General features: G+C 40.7%; 1 protein-coding gene across 1 annotated transcript in view; it reads right to left on the reverse strand.

Moving 5' to 3' along the window:
* Positions 1-4,596: 4,596 nt before the first annotated feature.
* LOC111157159 (arylsulfatase family member H) overlaps positions 4,597-18,390 on the reverse strand; it is a 16,074-nt gene continuing 2,280 nt past the window's right edge. Inside the window, exons 3-10 of the mRNA XM_022518427.1 lie at positions 16,833-16,954; positions 14,638-14,763; positions 13,614-14,037; positions 12,275-12,411; positions 8,281-8,415; positions 6,944-7,106; positions 6,520-6,641; positions 4,597-4,964 (exon numbers count right to left, since the gene is read on the reverse strand). Coding sequence (XP_022374135.1) covers positions 4,597-4,964; positions 6,520-6,641; positions 6,944-7,106; positions 8,281-8,415; positions 12,275-12,411; positions 13,614-14,037; positions 14,638-14,763; positions 16,833-16,954 — 1,597 coding nt within the window. The remainder of the gene's footprint in view (positions 4,965-6,519; positions 6,642-6,943; positions 7,107-8,280; positions 8,416-12,274; positions 12,412-13,613; positions 14,038-14,637; positions 14,764-16,832; positions 16,955-18,390) is intronic.

Raw genomic sequence — 18,390 nt, forward strand, 5'->3', positions numbered from 1 at the left:
CCCAAGCATATGGCCCATTGATATACATCTAAAGGGTCTCACAAGGAGATTTTTACTACTGGTAATAAATAACCTTTCTCCCAACAATAACTAGCCCCTCAAGGCCCTGGAGACCTTGCTTCCAAAAAGCCTTGGAGACTTACATCATCCCTAATCCCCTTTGTCCTCACCCACCACCAAGTCCACCCCTACTCTGCCTGTAAAAACTCTGATTGTAATCTGGTTCGGGGCCAAGTCCCTACTCCACTGTGCTGGGTATACTTGGGCCCAAGCTTAAGCTTGTTAAATAAATCCTCATGTGATTGCATCAGTGTTGGCTCCTTGGAGGTCTCTCGGACATGAAAACTTGGGTACAATAGGGATTCTGAGCTCCTACCTAGTAGCCAGAGCTTTCAGTTTGAGTCCAACCAAGTTAATTCCCTGATAAATCAAAAACATCAGCACTTTTTGTAAATATAAAAGAAACCAGAATCCCCATGCATCACGTTCAAAATGTACAAAACAAAATGTGCAAAACGTTCAAGATAGAGTCCAAAATCACTCCATGTAGAGACTCAGGAGAATGTGACCCACTTTCAAAAATAAAACCAACAAATAAAAATAGTAACAGAAATTAACCCCAAGATGGCCTAGATAAGGACTTGAAAGCAACTGAAATCTTTATGTTCAATGAGATAAAGAAAAATATGTCCCTAACAAAAACAAAATAGTAAATCTCAGCAAAGACATAGTAACAATCAAATATGAGTGAAATGTAAATTCTACAATCAAAATGTAGAACTTAAACAAAAATTCACTGTAAATGTCTAAGAACTAAATAGGGCACAAAGGGAAGAGAGTCAATGACTTGAAAACAGATCAGCAGAAATTATCCAATTTTCAGATCAGGGAGAAAAAAATTAAAAGGAAGTCTTACAAAACAATATCAGAAAGTCTAAATTAGAGGTGCCTGGGTGGCTCAGTGGGTTAAAGCCTCTGCCTTCAGTTCAGGTCATGATCTCAGGTCCTGGGATCGAGCCCTGCATCAAGCTCTTGGCTCAGAAGGGACCCTGCTTTTCCCTGCCAACTTGCCTGCCTCTCTGCTTACTTGTGATCTCTCTCTGTCAAATAAATAAATAAAATCTTAAAAGGTCTAAATTAGAGTCACAGAGGAGAAGGAAGTGAGAATACAATAGAAACAGAATTGAATAAATAGAAAATTTCCAAAATTTTCTGAAATCCATAAATTTACAGATTCAGGAAGCTCAGCCAAAGTCAAGTAGGATAAGTATGAAGAAAAACATATCTCATGCACATCGTAAACAAAATGGTAAAAACCAAATGCAGAAGGAAAATTTTGAAAGCAGCCCAAGTAAAATAATACAAGAGATCCAAGGGAACATCAGTTCCAATGACTAACAAATACTTGTGAAGAATAGCTAGACTGGGGGACTAACATATTTAAAGTGATAAAATCAAAGAAAAAACAACATGTGAATCTGTAATCTGTGAAAGTACCCGTCAGGAATGAAGATGGAATAACGTTTTCAGATAGATGTTAAGGAAAACGTTAAAGGTAAGAGAAGTCATCATCTAAAGACCTGCATTGTTAAAAAAAAAAAAAAATGCTAAGGTAATATCCTTAGTCTGAAAGGTAATGACGACTGATGAAAACAAAAGTCCCCAGACACAAAGAACGTAAGAAATAGTCAACAGTGAGCTTAACATAAAAGACAACTTTTTCCTCTTGACTTCTTTAAAATATATGTCTGGTTTAAGTGTGGAGATTCCTTAAGAAATTAAAAATAGAGCTTCCCTATGACCCTGCAATTGCATGACTGGGTATTTACCCCAAAGATAAAGATGTAGTGAAAAGAAGGGCCATCTGGACCCCAATGTTTATAGCAGCAATGGCCATAGTCGCCAAACTGTGGAAAGAACCAAGATGCCCTTCAACAGACGAATGGATAAGGAAGATGTGGTCCATATACACTATGGAGTATGATGCCTCCATCAGAAAGGATGAATATCCAACTTTGTAGCAACATGGACGGGACTGGAAGAGATTATGCTGAGTGAAATAAGTCAAGCTGAGAGAGTCAATTGTCATATGGTTTCCCTTATTTGTAGAGAATAACAAATAGCATGAAGGACATGGGGAGATGGAGAGGAGAAGGGAGTTGGGGGAAATTGGAAGGGGAGGTGAACCATGAGAGCTATGGACTCTGAAAAACAATCTGAGGGTTTTGGAGGGGCAGGGCGGGAGGTTGGGTGAGCCTGGTGGTGGGTATTGTGGAGGGCATGTATTGCATGGAGCACTGGGTGTGGTGCATAAACAATGAATTCCGGAACACTGAAAAGAAATTCAAAAAATAAATAAAAATTTAAATATATATATATATACATATATATATATACACACACACCTGGTTTAAAGCAAAATAATCACACTCTCTGGGGCTACATACCACATGAAGTTGTAATACATACAACTCCTACAGCATAGTGATGGAGTGCTGACAAATAAATATAGAGACTAGCAAAGTTTTCCATTTTATGGAAAGTGATAGGTTATTAACTCTAATTAGACCACAATAAGCTATACATATATACTTTCTAGATCCATCACTAAAAAATGCAGAGGAATAGCAAAAATGACCAAAGATAAAAGACAATTCTGAAAGAAAAAAAAATAATCAGTTAACACAAAGAAGACAGAAACATAGCTATTGTTGTGGCAAACAGGATTGGAAGACCCAAGGTCAATCATAATAATTACACTAAATGTTAATGGACAAAACATTCCAATTAATACCAGAGGTGATCAGAAGGAATTTAAAAAAAAAAAGCAAGACCCAATTATATGATGTCTAGAAAAGAGGCACTCTGTTTTTTAAATTAGCCTTTTTTTTTAATTTGAGAATAGTGGACACACAATGAGAAACAGTTTAAATATAAAGCCACACATTGGTTAAAGTGATGAGAAAATGTACACCATTTAAATACTACACAAAATTTAAAGTTTTAAGGAAATTTTAATTTAATTAAGTTTTAACTCTAAGGCTATGTTTATCTTAGCTTAACTGGACTCAAAGATAAAGAACATTAGCAGGTACAAAGAGATAAATTATGAAGGATCAAAGGTTCAATTCATCAGGGAAACAATTCTTTAAAAAACTTGTAATACCAGAGAACTTCAAAATACATGAAAGCACACTTGAAAGGATAAGAACTCTAAAATAATAGGGGCACCTGGGCGGCTCAGTGGGTTAAAGAAAGCCTCTGCCTTTGGCTCAGGTCATGATCCCAGGGTCCTGGGATCGAGCGCCACATTGGGCTCTCTGTTCAGCAGGAAGCCTGCTTCGCCCTCTCTCTCTGCCTGCCTCTATGCCTACTTGTGATCTCTGTCTGTCAAATAAATAAATAAAATCTTTAAAAAAAGAACTCTAAAATAATAGCTATCTATGTTTTTAAAATTTTCACCATCATTATCAAACAACTTGAGTAGGTAGTTCTGGGTTGACAATTTTTTCTCAGTTTGAGGAGATAATACTCTGTTGTCCTGTGGCTTCCTTGGGGCCCTAGCAAATCGACTCTTGTTTTAAAACTTTTTACTTCATGGGAAATCTGATGTTTCCTTCCGATTGATTTAAAGTTCTTTTGTTGGTCTTTTGTAATCTGCAGTTTTCCCATGATTGTCCAAGGAATGGATATATTTTTTTATGCTGTTTAGAATTGTTTTTTAAGTGTGCTTCCTGAATGCTTTTCATTAATTAAAAACATTTTCATCCATATTTCTCTATTTTAAATATTGCCTCATCTTTACTCTTCCTACTCTGTACTTCATGGAATATGATGAATTACAACTGAAGACAATTACAACATCCATTACAATAACATTGATTATTTACTGTACATATAGTGATTTCCGGTGAATTAATGCATGTAGTGTTCCCAGCTACTCCATCCAATAGACTCTGGTTTCCCCCATTTTATACGTGAAAACACCAAGAAACAACAAGTTCTCCCCAATCAAAGGTTACCAAGAAGAAGAACCAAGACCTGTAGGTGGGAATTTTGTAAGACAGAAAAAGAAGGAAAGAAGAAAAGGCAGGAAATCAAGGAGTGGAAATGAGTAGGACATTACTTCCAGTGTTCTGTACATCATCTGCTTCAGGTTGAAACAAAATATTTATCATCACTGATGATAAAAATAAGATGTCTGGGTTGAGGATCTGCAAGTAGAAGTTTCTACCACAACTACATAAATACAATGCTATCAGACCTACCACTTCTAATCATCTTCTAAGAACCACAGGCCCATAAGAATCTCCAGAAGGTCACCTTGGTCTATCCTCTTGCTTGAACAATGACACAATTGTATAAAAACATGACTCCACAAGTGCTCTACTCCAGGTTCACTGGTATCCAGGTCCACTTTCACTACATTGAGCTCCTGGACAGGACTTGAAGAAAGAACTGAAATCTGAGGGTTTAAAAAAAAAGGTGGAAAGCATAATTATTTGTCCCACATGGAATGAATGAGTCAGCTGAGAGTTGTTCCCATGACCTCTGTAACAGTGTATGGGTGGTGGGGAACATGTGTCCCCTTTCTGCTCACCAAGCAGTGGAGAGGATGTCATATTCTTTGTCACACCCACAAAAGGGAAAAGTCCCACAACAGGGCTGCAACCATGGTTTCCAAATGGTGTTGAACACTGAGAACTGCTGTGGGACAGGTGTGAGTGTCCTGCGATGCTCTTTGATGGCTGCCTCGACTTTCTTGACCACCGAGTCAAATAACGCTTCATTATCAGGGTTAAGAGGTCGGGCCTCAGAAGGGTCTTTGGAGACGTCAAAGAGCAGGGGAGGGTCATGGTAGGTGACATCTCCAGAGCATGAACATATACCACTTCCATAACAGGCACCAGCCCCATCTGGGGAGAAGTTGGGAGTCACATAATGGACCTTCCACACAGTTGCACCTGGAAAACAGAACTCCATTGGAATGCTGTATTTATCATTTTAGGACTCTTTCCATTAATATATTTCTCAAATACTTTTGCCAAAAATTGATAAACTTTTTTGAGTTTATTTTTCTAAGATTTAATTTTTTATTTGAGAGAGAGAGAGAGAAAGCCTGAGCAGGGGGAGGGACAGAAGGAGAAGCAGACTCCCTGCTGAGCAGAGAGCCCAATGTGGGGCTCGATCCAAGGAACCTGAAATCATGACCTAAGCCAAAGGCAGATGTTTAACCACCTGAACCATCCTGGTGGCCCTGATCCTGGAAATTCTAATTCCAGTCGCTACTTTGCTCTGACGTGGCATAGGCAAAGTGGAAAATTTTCTAAGGCTAAATACCAATTTCAGGTCTGATACTGACCAAGGTGATTTGTCAGGATGCATCATTCCTTGTTCTGTTCTTCCTCCCTCTGCCCCTCTTTCTCTCCTCCTTCCTTGTTTCTGTTCTTTCTTCCTGAATAAATGGTTAATAGTTTTATATCCAGAAATCAATTTTAGATGGAAAACATCATAAGTGTTTCCCAGCCTCTGATCAATGAGGCTTACACAGAATTCTGTGAAAGTGGTTTTGCAGAAAGGCTATGATTTTCTAATACAATTAGGCTAAATCCCCTAACTCAGTCCTTTACCCGCTTTGCTCTTCTGTCTCCCTCCTCTATGGAGAGCAGAGGTGATGGCTGGAGAAACAGCAACCACTTTGCCACCAGACCATTAGAAGGAGCATAAGAATGAAAACGTGCATGCCAGAAAGGGCCAGGTAGAAATAAATAAAGAACCCAGATCCTTGTCATGGCATTGAGCACTTCCAACTTCTGAAATCCTTATTATGAAAATATAAGTAAAATTCTATTTGTTTAACGTTTTATAGTTAAATTTGGGAAATTTTTGTTGTTGAGAGGAGCTGTTTTGTTTTGTTACTTACCATTGATCATGCCCCTAACTGTGACAGAATCTAGAAGGAAGAGGTTTTTGTGGGTTTCTTCTAGTTTTATGGGGAGATTGATCCACACTAACCTAAAGAATGGATTACACCACAAGTGATGGGTCACATGGAAGAAAAATCCATATATTTTCTGCAAATTACGTTAACTCCCATGAAGTAAGAATTCTAGTGTCTACAGATGTAAGGAAATGAATATTTCTTGTTAATTTTTATTTGTTTCCATGAATCCTATAGTAAAAAGGTAAGGAGGAGATGATTAACTGGAAGGGGACGGTCACTGCTGTGGGAGTCACACTGCAGACTTTATTCCTTGTTGCTAATTATTTCCATGTCCTTGGTTCTAGATATTCATATTCTCTCTTTCTGTCTCTTTTTCATTCTGATGTATTCATGCACACAAGCTTACACACACCTCTAAAATATACCACGTGGCAATGGCTGCTTAACTAACTTCTTTAAGGAAAAAGAATCATCATAGCTGGGTGCTGGGTGCATGGCCCAACTTCCCCCAAGAGGAAGAGGAAACGGGGTATGTCTTTATTGTGTTCCCACATGCCTGCCATCTTCATACTCACAGTCCTTCTGATGCCACCTGGCTGTGTGCAGGTAGACCCCACAGTAGTGGAAGAGGAATTCGTGCTCCGAGTGGGACACCCTGCCTTCCAGCAGGGGCATTAGATTGCGGCCGTCAATGATTCTTAGGAGGGAGGGAGAGATAAACAAAGTGGTGAGAGAGGCATGATTTGGTCATACATATTATGACGGGGGGCAGGGGAAGAAGAGGAAGGAGAAAGAAGAAGGAGGAGGAGGGGGAGAAGAAGAGGAAAAGTAGAAGGAGGAGGGGAAGGAAGGGGAGAAGAAGAATGGACTCTAAAAAAAACTTATTGCATACCTTCACTCATTTTATAACAAAAAAAACCCAAACAAACAAAAAAGAGGTGAATCTTACACAGTTTCTAAGACAGTGGGAGAGGTGAGTGGCTGGAGCTGTTTCCATACCTGTCCTGGGGTAATATTCCTCCACCTATATAAGACAGGGTCGGGTAAATGTCCATTAGGCTCGTTGGCTCATCAATCACTTTCCCAGCCTTCAGGACTGTCGGCCACCGGAATATTCCTGGGACACGAATGCCCCCTTCCCATCCGCCCATCCCCTGGCCACCTGAAACCAAAGATGAAAGTCAATGATGAAGTCAAGTCAACCGTATTTCTCCACTCAGTTGGGCATTACATCTAGATGGAACATTTCTGCTGCTTGCCAAATTCATGCCAATGTGCTATATTCACACACGGAGAGAGATACAGAATACCTCAGATATACTTCTTGCTTTCCAGAAGCTGAAACTCGACTTCTGAAAGTGGCCATCAGGTGACAAACCCAACTGTCATAAATAAAAACAAGTGATGTCCTAATATGATGCTTTATTTGGTGCCATCTACCTATCCATCCATCCATCCATCCATCCATCCATCCACCATCTACTTATCTATCCTAAATTGTTTCATAAAGTACAAGAAACTGCTAAAGTTCTGACTTTTGTAATGATGGCAAGTTTGACACCCTTTTACTTTTTTTGATTGGGGTTGGGGTGGTCGGAGGGAAGTAGCAAACACCAAATTCATTTTTAAACTCATCTGTTTAATCTACTTTGCCAATCCACAAAGGCAGGCTCAGTGGGGCTACTGAAAAACCCAGCAGGTGTACGTCAAGTAAGTCAGAAGAATCCACTTGCAGTGAGGAGGAAGGCACCTGCTCGAAATGAACACCTCCTTTCCTGATCATTTCACTGTGTTTGAAGCATAGTGATAACATAATTGATTTCATTCCATTAAAAGCCTGGATTTGGGTTCTCGGGTAAGTATTATTCTAGTGGAAGTGGTCTCAGCTAGAAAGGACTTTGGCCCTGGGAGACACTCGGCAATGTCTGGAAACAGTTTTGGTTGTCATATTTTAAGGGGAGAGGTAGGTGCTCCTGGCAACTCTAGGGTGATGACCCGGGACAAGCTCAACACACTTACAGTGCCCAGAACACCCCACATCAAAGAGTCATCCAGCCCCAAATGCTCAGGGTGCCAAGCCTGAGAGACCTGCTTTAGATGGTCATTGAGACCCTCTGCATTTTCACTCAGGAGGCTCTCATTACTTCAGGCACTTTGGTCTTAAATTCTCAGGAACCACCCCCAAACCTGCACATTTTTCTGTCTGGTTTCGTAAGAGGGGACAACTCCCGCGAAATTCTCCAAACTGAGTTTGCAAATGAATGCACATGCAGGCACAGAAAAGTACACGCCACGGGAGGGATGAAACTCAGACACATGGGGTCTCTGCACATTACCTTTGTAGATGCCGTTGTAGCCCCCCAGCTGGGCCTCGCCTTCCTGCACCTCCAGGCGACCCCCGTTATCAGAGGTGAAGTACACCAGCGTGTGGTTGGTCAGGAGCTCCCGGTCCAGGGTCTCCAGGATCCTACCTGGTGCGGGGGGAAACAAGAAACTCTCACCTTTCACCATGGGCCACTGTCAGGGCATGATGTCATTATTAGGCATGGGTTAGCATTAACAGTATAATTAAGGGTTATTTTATGGTATAGGCTATCATAATAGACAATAAATCGTGATTCTGTACTCTAATATATATGTAATATATTTTAGTATACTATAGAGTACAGACGTAAATATATACTCTATGCCATAGAAGGCATATACTTCAGAGTGTAAAATGTACAATTGAGCTTTAGATAGTTAAAATTATTTGTTATATATTTTACATTATATTACTTATATATGTATGTTAAAGCATATTCAGTATAAATACATAATAAAGAGCAAATATGTGATATAAATTATGTCTAAATATAATAATAAACACAATTATATTTAAAATATAAAAATATATAAGATGTTTAGATATTATATTTTAAATGATAAATTATAATGCATAATCTATACTATAATATATGATAAGTATGTTATTTGTATGTAAACATATAAATATAATTTATGTATTATAATCCTATATACTTCCTATATTATGAATATTATATGGTAATATGTAATATATGGTATGCAAATATGTAATAAATGATATGTAGGCATAATGAAATATTTGTGACCATAAAACTTATATTTAATAATACCTTAAAATAGTATATTAAATATATAAATATATTATATATAAATATATAGATATAAATAAATAAATGAATTATATAATATAAATAACCTATTAAAATATTGTATAATATTTGATGATTATCTATTATCTAATAGTATTATATAATGGTTACTTATTTATAACATCAACAGTATTTTATTATGTAATATGTAATTTTATTATATGACAGTTAATCCATCATTTTAGTTTTAGTTTTAATTATTTTCTTACATAATACTTAAGAAATATAACATATATAAAATATACATAATATATGAATTTAAAATAAAATATATACTACACATAGGAAATATATATTATATAATATATAAGAAAATATATTTATTTTTCAAATTACATAGTAATACATATACATATTATATATTATATACATCACTATGCATACACATACAATATATTAGAAACTATGAACTAGTATGAAGTATACAACAAGATCATCACTCAAAATCCAAGTAACGATCACGTATTAGGCCTGTCAGTTCAAAGAAACTCAAAAACACTAATAAAACAGAGAAGACGCTTTAAAAACTGACATGTCCAGGAATAAACACACAGGTTCATACCCTTGTCCTGGAGAGCATGAGCCCCACCTCATAAAGGAGGCAGTAACCCCACACACCGTCTGAAGGTTGCTCCTGACCTACAGGTTATTCTTCTCCTTAAGCATAGGACCATAATGAGTCCTTCACTACACTCTGCAAGCATCATGCTGATGTGTGGGTAATCTCCGAAGCGGACAAAGGGCTTTTTGTTTTTCCCTTTAAATATTATGTATTTATTTTTCCCTCTAAATATTACACTTATTTATTTGTCAGAGAGAGAGAGAGAGAGAGAGAGAGAGAGACAGCAGAAGCAGGGGGAGCCACAGGGAAGGGAGAAGATGAGGGAGAAGCAGGCTCCCCACTGAGTTGGACACGGGGCTCCAATCCTGGGACCCTGGAAACACTACCTGAGCCAAAGGCAGATGCTCAACATACGGAGCTACCCAGGCATCCTGGGAACAAAGGGCCTTTGAACAAAACAAGTAGAAAGCTGATCTAGCCACATCCCAAACTATGCTGACTTAATTTCCAATTCCAGCGGGACATTCACCCTGGGTTCCGTATGGTCACACCACAGTCCTACCCTCCAGTGAGACTCCCCCCCACCACAATCTTGCCCCGTTCAAACATGGAAAGACAATGCGGCCGGCTGCAAAGAAAACGGGTTTAAGCATCAACTCCTCGAACTTTCTGTTTCCTTGTTGAAAAGTGACTTGTTTTGGAAGCCACACTAACCATTTTTTAGAAATGTTGCAGCCAGAAATTAACCTACTTTAAAGCCCAGATTTCCTAAGAAAAAGATTATAATGGCTTTTTGGTAAGAGAACAATTTACCTGTAAAGTATCAGTTCTCATTCATTCGATCTGGCTATCGTCTTTAGCATAAAGGTTATCTGTAACTTACACCAAGTAAATAAAATACATGCGAATCCTTTTATTTCTTGGAAATACATACTCGTAAACTTCTGTGTGTGCAATTGTAAAACATATAGAAGCGTGCATGTACACGTATGTGCATACGGCAACAGAATAGCCATAAAATCTTTTACAAAAATACAAGGAAAGAAAGCAAGAATCAAAACCTGCTAAAATATGTTTTTAAAGTACAAGTTCTCTCCAATAGAGGATTTAAAATATTCCTGGACACTTGGAGCTATCAGGAGATCTGTTTTGTGTGTCATTCTGAGGACACTACTGTTATGGCTTCTCCTGGAGAAAGTTATTAATTTAGGAAATGATTTAAGTTTAATCATCATATTACCAACTAGAAAACACACACACACACTCAAGATGCCTCTCTGATTTTTGATCTGCGTCTGATTTTGACAGAATTTTCATAAGCCATGCAAGGGGAAAAATGCAGTGTCTTGGGAAGACATCATGCAGAGAAATATCTATTTTTCATTTCTCCCATGTAAACAGGATTAGCCTGGGAATGCAATTAAAAATATTACTAAATGCAATTAATAGTACTTACAGAGCACCTGTGTATTTACACAGAGTACAGAATAAATGTAATTAGCTGTTTGTGGCAAACTCTGCATATAAAAAGGGACAGAAAGTCTATTTGCATCAAACAGCTCTGTGACTCTAGATACGAATGGACCAGAATGCCTTGTTTCCAAAGCAGATTATCCTGGACCATAACAAACATCAAGGAAAATAAATCATAATCTTACAACTTCACTGAAGTTACAATGTTAGAAATGTTTTTACTGTAGCAGGTTTCAATGTTTGTATCTGCCAGGGAATTTAAAAAAATGTATATATTGTAGCTTGCACATACACACACATATAAACAGTATATGCATATGTATACATATGTGAGCATTAATATTTAATGTGCATGGATACACTTTAAATATTAATTTAAATCAATCATATACGTAATTGATATATTAATAGATATGAAATGCATGTTTATATATACCTAGGATATATAAAAGTAACATTTTTATATTTAAGAAACTTTAAAATTTTTCAATTCTGTGACTATTATTAGTCTAGGTGGTTCTGCAGAGAACACTTTCCAAAAAGTAGCAGAAAAAAAAAATACTTCCTTACACTTTTTGAGATAAAGAAATACTCCATCCTGCACAATTGATGGAAAAGGCTATTTGGAATGCTCGATTCATTGTTTTATTGATATGCATATGGTGATCCCTCCTCTCCCTACACCCCCACGTCCTCATTTATGACCCTTTGTGCTTGTTTCCACATTGACCCTTATGACTTTGAAACAAATGACTTCGGTTAAGGTAAGTTCCCTCCACATTTCTAAGCCTTTCCCGTAAAAATGAGCTAAGGAGAAAAACACATTTCCTTTCCTATCCATCAGAATGATGGGGAAGGGCAGTCTCATTTACTGTGTTGAACAGTCTTTATTTTAAAGATGGGAAAATCTCATATTTATAATTGCAACTGTTTTCATGCAGGGAATACTCACTGATTTTGCTGCACTGACAGCCAGACTTTGATTCAGTTCCTGGGAACAAATATTCACTGAGTGCCCAAGATCCACAAGGGGCTGTCCATTGTTTGAGGCAATCAGTATGCATTCACTTTCTCTAGCCCACACATCAGATACGTAAGATTGTTTTTCTGGACACTTACCCACCATCCAATCCATTTCTTCGACATTATCCCCATAGAGTCCATATTTACTGTGTCCCACAAATTTCTCTTTGGTGATCAGTGGAGTGTGGACATGCAGGAAAGACACGAAGAGGAGGAAGGGGCTGCGTTTATACCTAAGGGATGGAACGTGAACTAAGTTATTGTCACCAACAAAGGCATTTTCTCCAGGACTAGGATTCCACATCAGCTGAAAGATCTCGCAACAGTTGATAGAGGTTGTCTATGTTCCTACATGACCAATCCCCCTCATGAGATTAACAAATAGCCCAGAGGGACGTCCAAGGAGAGGCCATGAGTAGGAATAAAAAATATTGGGACATTTGCATTAGCAACAAAATAGTGAGTGCAATCTGTCTTCCGAAGAAAGACTTCTTCATTCCTTTCTCCTCCTCTTCTTCTGTGCTGTCTGGAACATAAATGTGATGGCTGGAGCTTTGGCATTAACTTTGGGCTATGAGGCTGGTTACGCAGAATCACAGGTAGCCAGATAGAAGGAGCTAAGGTGTTCATACATCTTGTCTGTTGTGTTCTGCACTTCAATATCCAATGGGGCCACTTAAGACTCCTCCTTCACACACTTTTACAACTGGGCCCTATAAAGGGGGAAGTGCATAGAGATTGGGTGTGTTCTGTCACAGACAGTCACGGGAGTGACAACCAGAGCTGAGTGACTACGTTGTGACCACTGTGTTAAAACAAAGACTCAAAGTGTATGAGTAGATGGGATCCCACTGTTGGACACATTAACCCCACAGCATTACACATTTTCCTCTTCCATCCACTCCCCTGAACCCCATACACACCAGCTCAAAGAGCATCCACACCCACAACTCAATCTGCTTCTGGCTAGTAACCTAGAAGGGAGCCAGCATGCAAAGATGGGAGACAATTACCTTCATGCCTACGTGGTTTGTATTGAACACATAAAACTTCAAATTAGGTATCTATACATGAAATGACTCCCTCATCATTCATGCACACAGAAGGATTTTCCAGCTGCTTCTAAAGCACATCAAATCAACATCAATCCCAAAGGTTGAATCCATTTAGATCCCAATCCATATTGAAGTGATATGGACCAAAGTATAGGGATTCCAGTGTTGATAAAAAAGAGTGAGCAAGATATATTTCTTTACCCTTTCAGTGTTTATAATTTACAGGAAATTTAATGCTCAGTTTTATCCGCAGGAGAGATTTAGTATATGAAAATATCACACACAGACACACGAAGGTCCAGAACCCCAAGATGAACCAACTTCTCTGAAATACAAGCAAAATTCCCATGCATGGAATCAGACCACAAAGGGCTCCATACCTGTCGATAAAGGCAAGAGCCTCCTTGAGCATGAGGGAACTCACTCTGTCCTCCCGCATAGGCTGCTGGATGATTTCATGGTTTCTCATAAGAATGCAGTTCCAACGTCGAGTAAACCCATAACTGGAGTACCAGACAATGAAAAAGAGAAAGGCAAGAAGAGCAAAGGCGATGATGACCTTCCACGGAACAGAGAACCAGTGGGCGAACTTGGGGATGAGCAGCAGGAGGGGGACCAGACAGAGCACCGCCGTGGAGATCCAGAGTTTGATCCGTATCCAGCGGTGAAGCTCTGCAGTCTTGGACATCTGACAGTCGTTGAGGAGGCCAAAGGGCAGCCCGTAGAAGTAGTCGAACCCATGGTTGAGTGGGTGGTAACAGTGATCGTCCCGAGAGGCACAGCTCAAACCCAGGTGCCACTTGCCTGCGGGAAAAACAAAATGGCAGCCGACACGTCCACCTGTTTCTAGAACGTGGGCTTTGCTTAGCAAAAGCTAAGTACGACTTGCACGTCTTGCCATGGGGGCATCTTCTTGGTACCCCAGTCACCGCCCTGAGGATGCTCAGAAGGTTGTCATAATTGCCACCAACACTGTTTTCTCTACACCCTGCATCTTTCCAACTCAAACGGGGCAGTAGAAACCCCTTTGCTCACTGCTCTCTCTCACTCTAAAATAAATCTTCAAAAATATAAAAATAAATAAAAGTGCACTCACTTCTCTGCTGGTAATAATGTTATGAAAGCAGTAAACCCCCCCCCCGACATGCCCCCCCTACAGAATATTCCATTTTGGTGATAACGATGGACAAGCCCATTTGCTTTTGGTTCCCATGATTCTACCCATACTCTGCTCAATATACCAAAGGTCTGGGAAAATCGTGCATTGAATCCCTACCCCACATGTCTCCTTTCAACAAGAGGGCAGCTGGCATGGGTCCAGCTGATGTCCTGGGAAGGTTAAATCCCAATATAAAGGGGATGTGCATGAACATGCTTCCGAGTTCAGAGTCCTGCGGGCCATACCTATGAGCCCCGTGCGGTAGCCACGATGCTGCAGCAACTTGGCAAAGGTCGTCTCATTGGTGGGCAGACCGCCCGAGCCTCCAAGCCAGGTGAGCCCTCGGTTCAGGTTGAAGGCAGATGCCATTCCTGAAGTCAGAGAAGGAGGCACTGTGAGTCCCACCGTCCCTCTTTCATGACCCTCACGACAAACTCCAGGATTCATCCTGCTCTCCTTGAAATGTCTTCTACTGCGCCTCCACCATTCTGTTCTTTTGAGAATGTTCCCTCACTTTTTTGTTTCTACTTAGCTTGTCCTCACATCTGTCAAAGGCACATGCTCTGTGTGGATCAGGATCACCAGCTCACACGTGATACCAGGTCACACTGGAATTTCATATGAATAATGAATGGTTTCTTATATAAGCACCAGATGTTGCATGGGGCATACTAAAAATCTAGTCATCGATGATTCAAAATTCAAATGTAACTGTGTATGTGACTCTGGATGATATCTTTGGACCTCAGTCATGAACTCTGATGCCATCTCTCTACCTAGTGAAAAACCCACATCTCCTCCAGACCCTCCTCTGAAGCTGAGGTCCTATCTAGACGTCTCTGTACTTAGGAACCCAAATCACAACATGACCAACACAGAGTCCGTGGTCATCGTACTTCAAACGTGCTTCAACAAAGGACGTCATGATCCCCCCCAGCCACCCAATGCATGAATTCCTTTGGGATCCTCCCTCTCACTCAACTTCTTCTGTCCAATCCCATGTCAAGTCCTGATAACTCTACCCCAGTAAATAGTTTGAATAGTTATCTCCCATGCCATAGCTTTTGAGCAGAGATACAGCTGGTCTGTGCTTGGATGTCCACCAGCCAAATGCTGTCCACCATCGCACGACCTTCTGAAGAACCCTTCCAACCCATTTCCGTCCCATAGTCAAACCTCATTACTGCCCGTCCCTCACCTTCTATTGAAATCTAAATCTGGGGTAGAGCTTACACTATGTTTGCCAATCTGAGACAACTGATTATTGCTGTGGCTGCCTCATTGACCTCTTGCATTCATGCCTGACTGCATTGTCTGTGCACGCCTCTTCCTCTGCTGAGCACACCCTCCCTCCTAACTCCTCACATTTCAAGCGACATCATCCAGGAGGACTTTCCTGGAATGCTGGAGGGGCCCCTGTGAGCTTCCTGTGCTCACTGAACTATCCTTGCATCTTGACCACTGGAACTTTGTGCCTTGAGGTGCACATGACTTACTGATGTTACAACCAACATGAATAAACCTGTATGAGGCACCTGGGTGGCTCAGTGGGTTAAAGCCTCTGCCTTCGGCTCAGATCATGATCCCAGGGTTCTGGGATCAAGCCCCGCATTGGGCTTTCTGCTCCGCAGGGAGCCTGCTTCCTCCTCTCTCTCTGCCTGTTTTTCTGCCTACTTGTGATGTCTGCCAAATAAATAAATAAAATCTTAAAAAAAAGAATAAACCTATACATGAAAGGCATCACACAAACATGCACAATCAATAAAAAATCAAAATATGTTAAAATAGCATTGTGATCCTATCTGCTTCTCGTTTTTCTGTTCTCAACAGAAATAAGTACATTAAAAAGGATGCCTTTTGCCAAATCCTAAAAGACAAAATCCCATTTATCATTTTCAAGAAAAGTGATTACATCTTTTAATTAATTATAAATATATGTATAGATGTTAGTGTGTGTATACAAATTTGATGGAGCAGAACTTTGATCTCATCTTCTTGCATGAGGAGAAACCCACGTCTCCTCCAGACCCTTCTCTGAGTTTGAGGTCCTATGCAGGCATCTCTATACTTGGGTAGAAACTTAGGGATTGGGAATATTGATAACTTCTATAACACAAAATGTTGAAAATGTTGCATCTCTATACTTGATGTATACCCTCTATACATCTCTATCCTTGATGTAGGCATCTCTATGCTTGGGTAGAAACTTAGAAACTTACGGATTGGGAATATTGGTAACTTCTACATCACAAAAAGTTCAAAATGCTGCAGCTGAGTATAAAAATCGATATTCATAATGTTGATGCTACAACGTCATGTTGTGCGTGTGTGTGAGACAGAGAATATGTACGATGCTCCTTCTGTTCCTTGTTCTTCCCAAGACCTAGGAGAAGAAAGCATGGCATAAAGACAACATCATCCTCACATAGCCCTGCCCCACCTGATCGGATGGGGTACCGGCCGGTCAGGAAGGCAGCCCGACTTGGGGTGCATACAGAGGCGGCTGCCAGGTGCTGGGTGAGTCTCACGCCCTCGCTTGCCAGGCGGTCAATATTGGGTGTGCTGCGGACAGAGGGAGGATTCAGCACGTGGGTCTCTAATTCTCAACGAGACAAAGAACATTCAAAGCCATCCTGTTTTGAGTCCAGTGGCCTGACTTTCCAGTAGACCTGAAACACATACCTCTTAAACGTCAACCTGTCGACCTGCTCGCATGCCTCCCCGACGGCCCCGAGGAGACGGAAAGCAGACTTTAAAACAATGTATCTTCAGGAAAAACAATTGCAGACTAATCGAGGTCCGCAGGTATAATTAGACCCTAGCCAATCTGAGCTCATAGGCGTTTCAACGCTAACGTTAGTCCCTTTGCTCATAATATATTCCTGAAGCGAACGGGTGACTTGGGTTACATAAAATTTTACTGTATTTCTGCTAGTAAAAATGTGTCTTTCTTTTTAATAACCAAATGGGGACATTTTGGGGTTTCATTCACTGCCCACATAGCTCGTCAGCTAAGGTATCCCTGATCTTAACAACACGTGAATGACATCCTAGTCTCACAAGCCCCCAGCAGTGCGATAGAGGACAGAGTTGTACATCCCCCCCCCCCAATATTCTCAGTATCTGTGTTAGGGAGACCCTGTGCAGCCCTATGTCGGGTGCAGATACACTCAGTGTCTGGTGGAGAGTGACAGTACCAGATTCTCAAGCGATGTCTCCTGCCTTACCCATCACTTGCTTGCGGAAATTAAACAGGGAAACACGTGGGCTCATGTAGACCTTCAGTGCCTTTAAGAAGACTCACTCCTTTCCAAGTCCAAAAATATACTTAAAATATAGGACTATTCCATGAGCCACATTCCAGGCGGGAAGGGCAGTATTTAAACTCAGACTAAGAGGCACAGTGTATTTGCACATGAATAAGATTTGTCTGGGGCTAGGGAGCAAGGGGCATTCAGCAGAAGGATCATGGTCACTGAAGGCTTCAGAAATAATTCAGGGAAGACCCTGAAAAAATTTCACACCATTTGTCTCTGCCATGGGACATTATCCAATACAGACAGAAAGGAAGGAATGACACCCGCTACCACGTCATTGAAAACACGACGTTCGGTGAAAGAAACCGCACACCAAAGGGCACATCATGTGTATTACGGGCTGAATGATGGTCCCCAAAATTTATAAGTAGGAGTCCTATCCCTCGGGACCTCAGAATGGGACCGTTTCTGGAGTTGGGGGTCGCTAATGAGGAAAAGGAGTTAAAACTGAAGTCAGAGGTAGGTCCTGGTAACAGGAGATGAGGACACACAGAAGGACGGCCACATAAGGACACAGGGGGAAGATGGGGTCTACACACCAGGGAGGGGGGGTCAGGAGGAATTGGCTTCAACCCTGCCTGGACCTCAGCCTCCCAGCTTCAGCCCTGCCTGGATCTCAGACCCCCAGCCTCAGCCCTGCCTGGATCTCAGACCCCCAGCCTCAGCCCTGCCTGGATCTCA

Source organism: Enhydra lutris, unplaced genomic scaffold (genome assembly GCF_002288905.1).
Source record: "Enhydra lutris kenyoni isolate GAN:26980312 unplaced genomic scaffold, ASM228890v2 scaffoldscaffold52, whole genome shotgun sequence".
In the NCBI taxonomy this organism is placed as follows: Eukaryota; Metazoa; Chordata; class Mammalia; order Carnivora; family Mustelidae; genus Enhydra; species Enhydra lutris.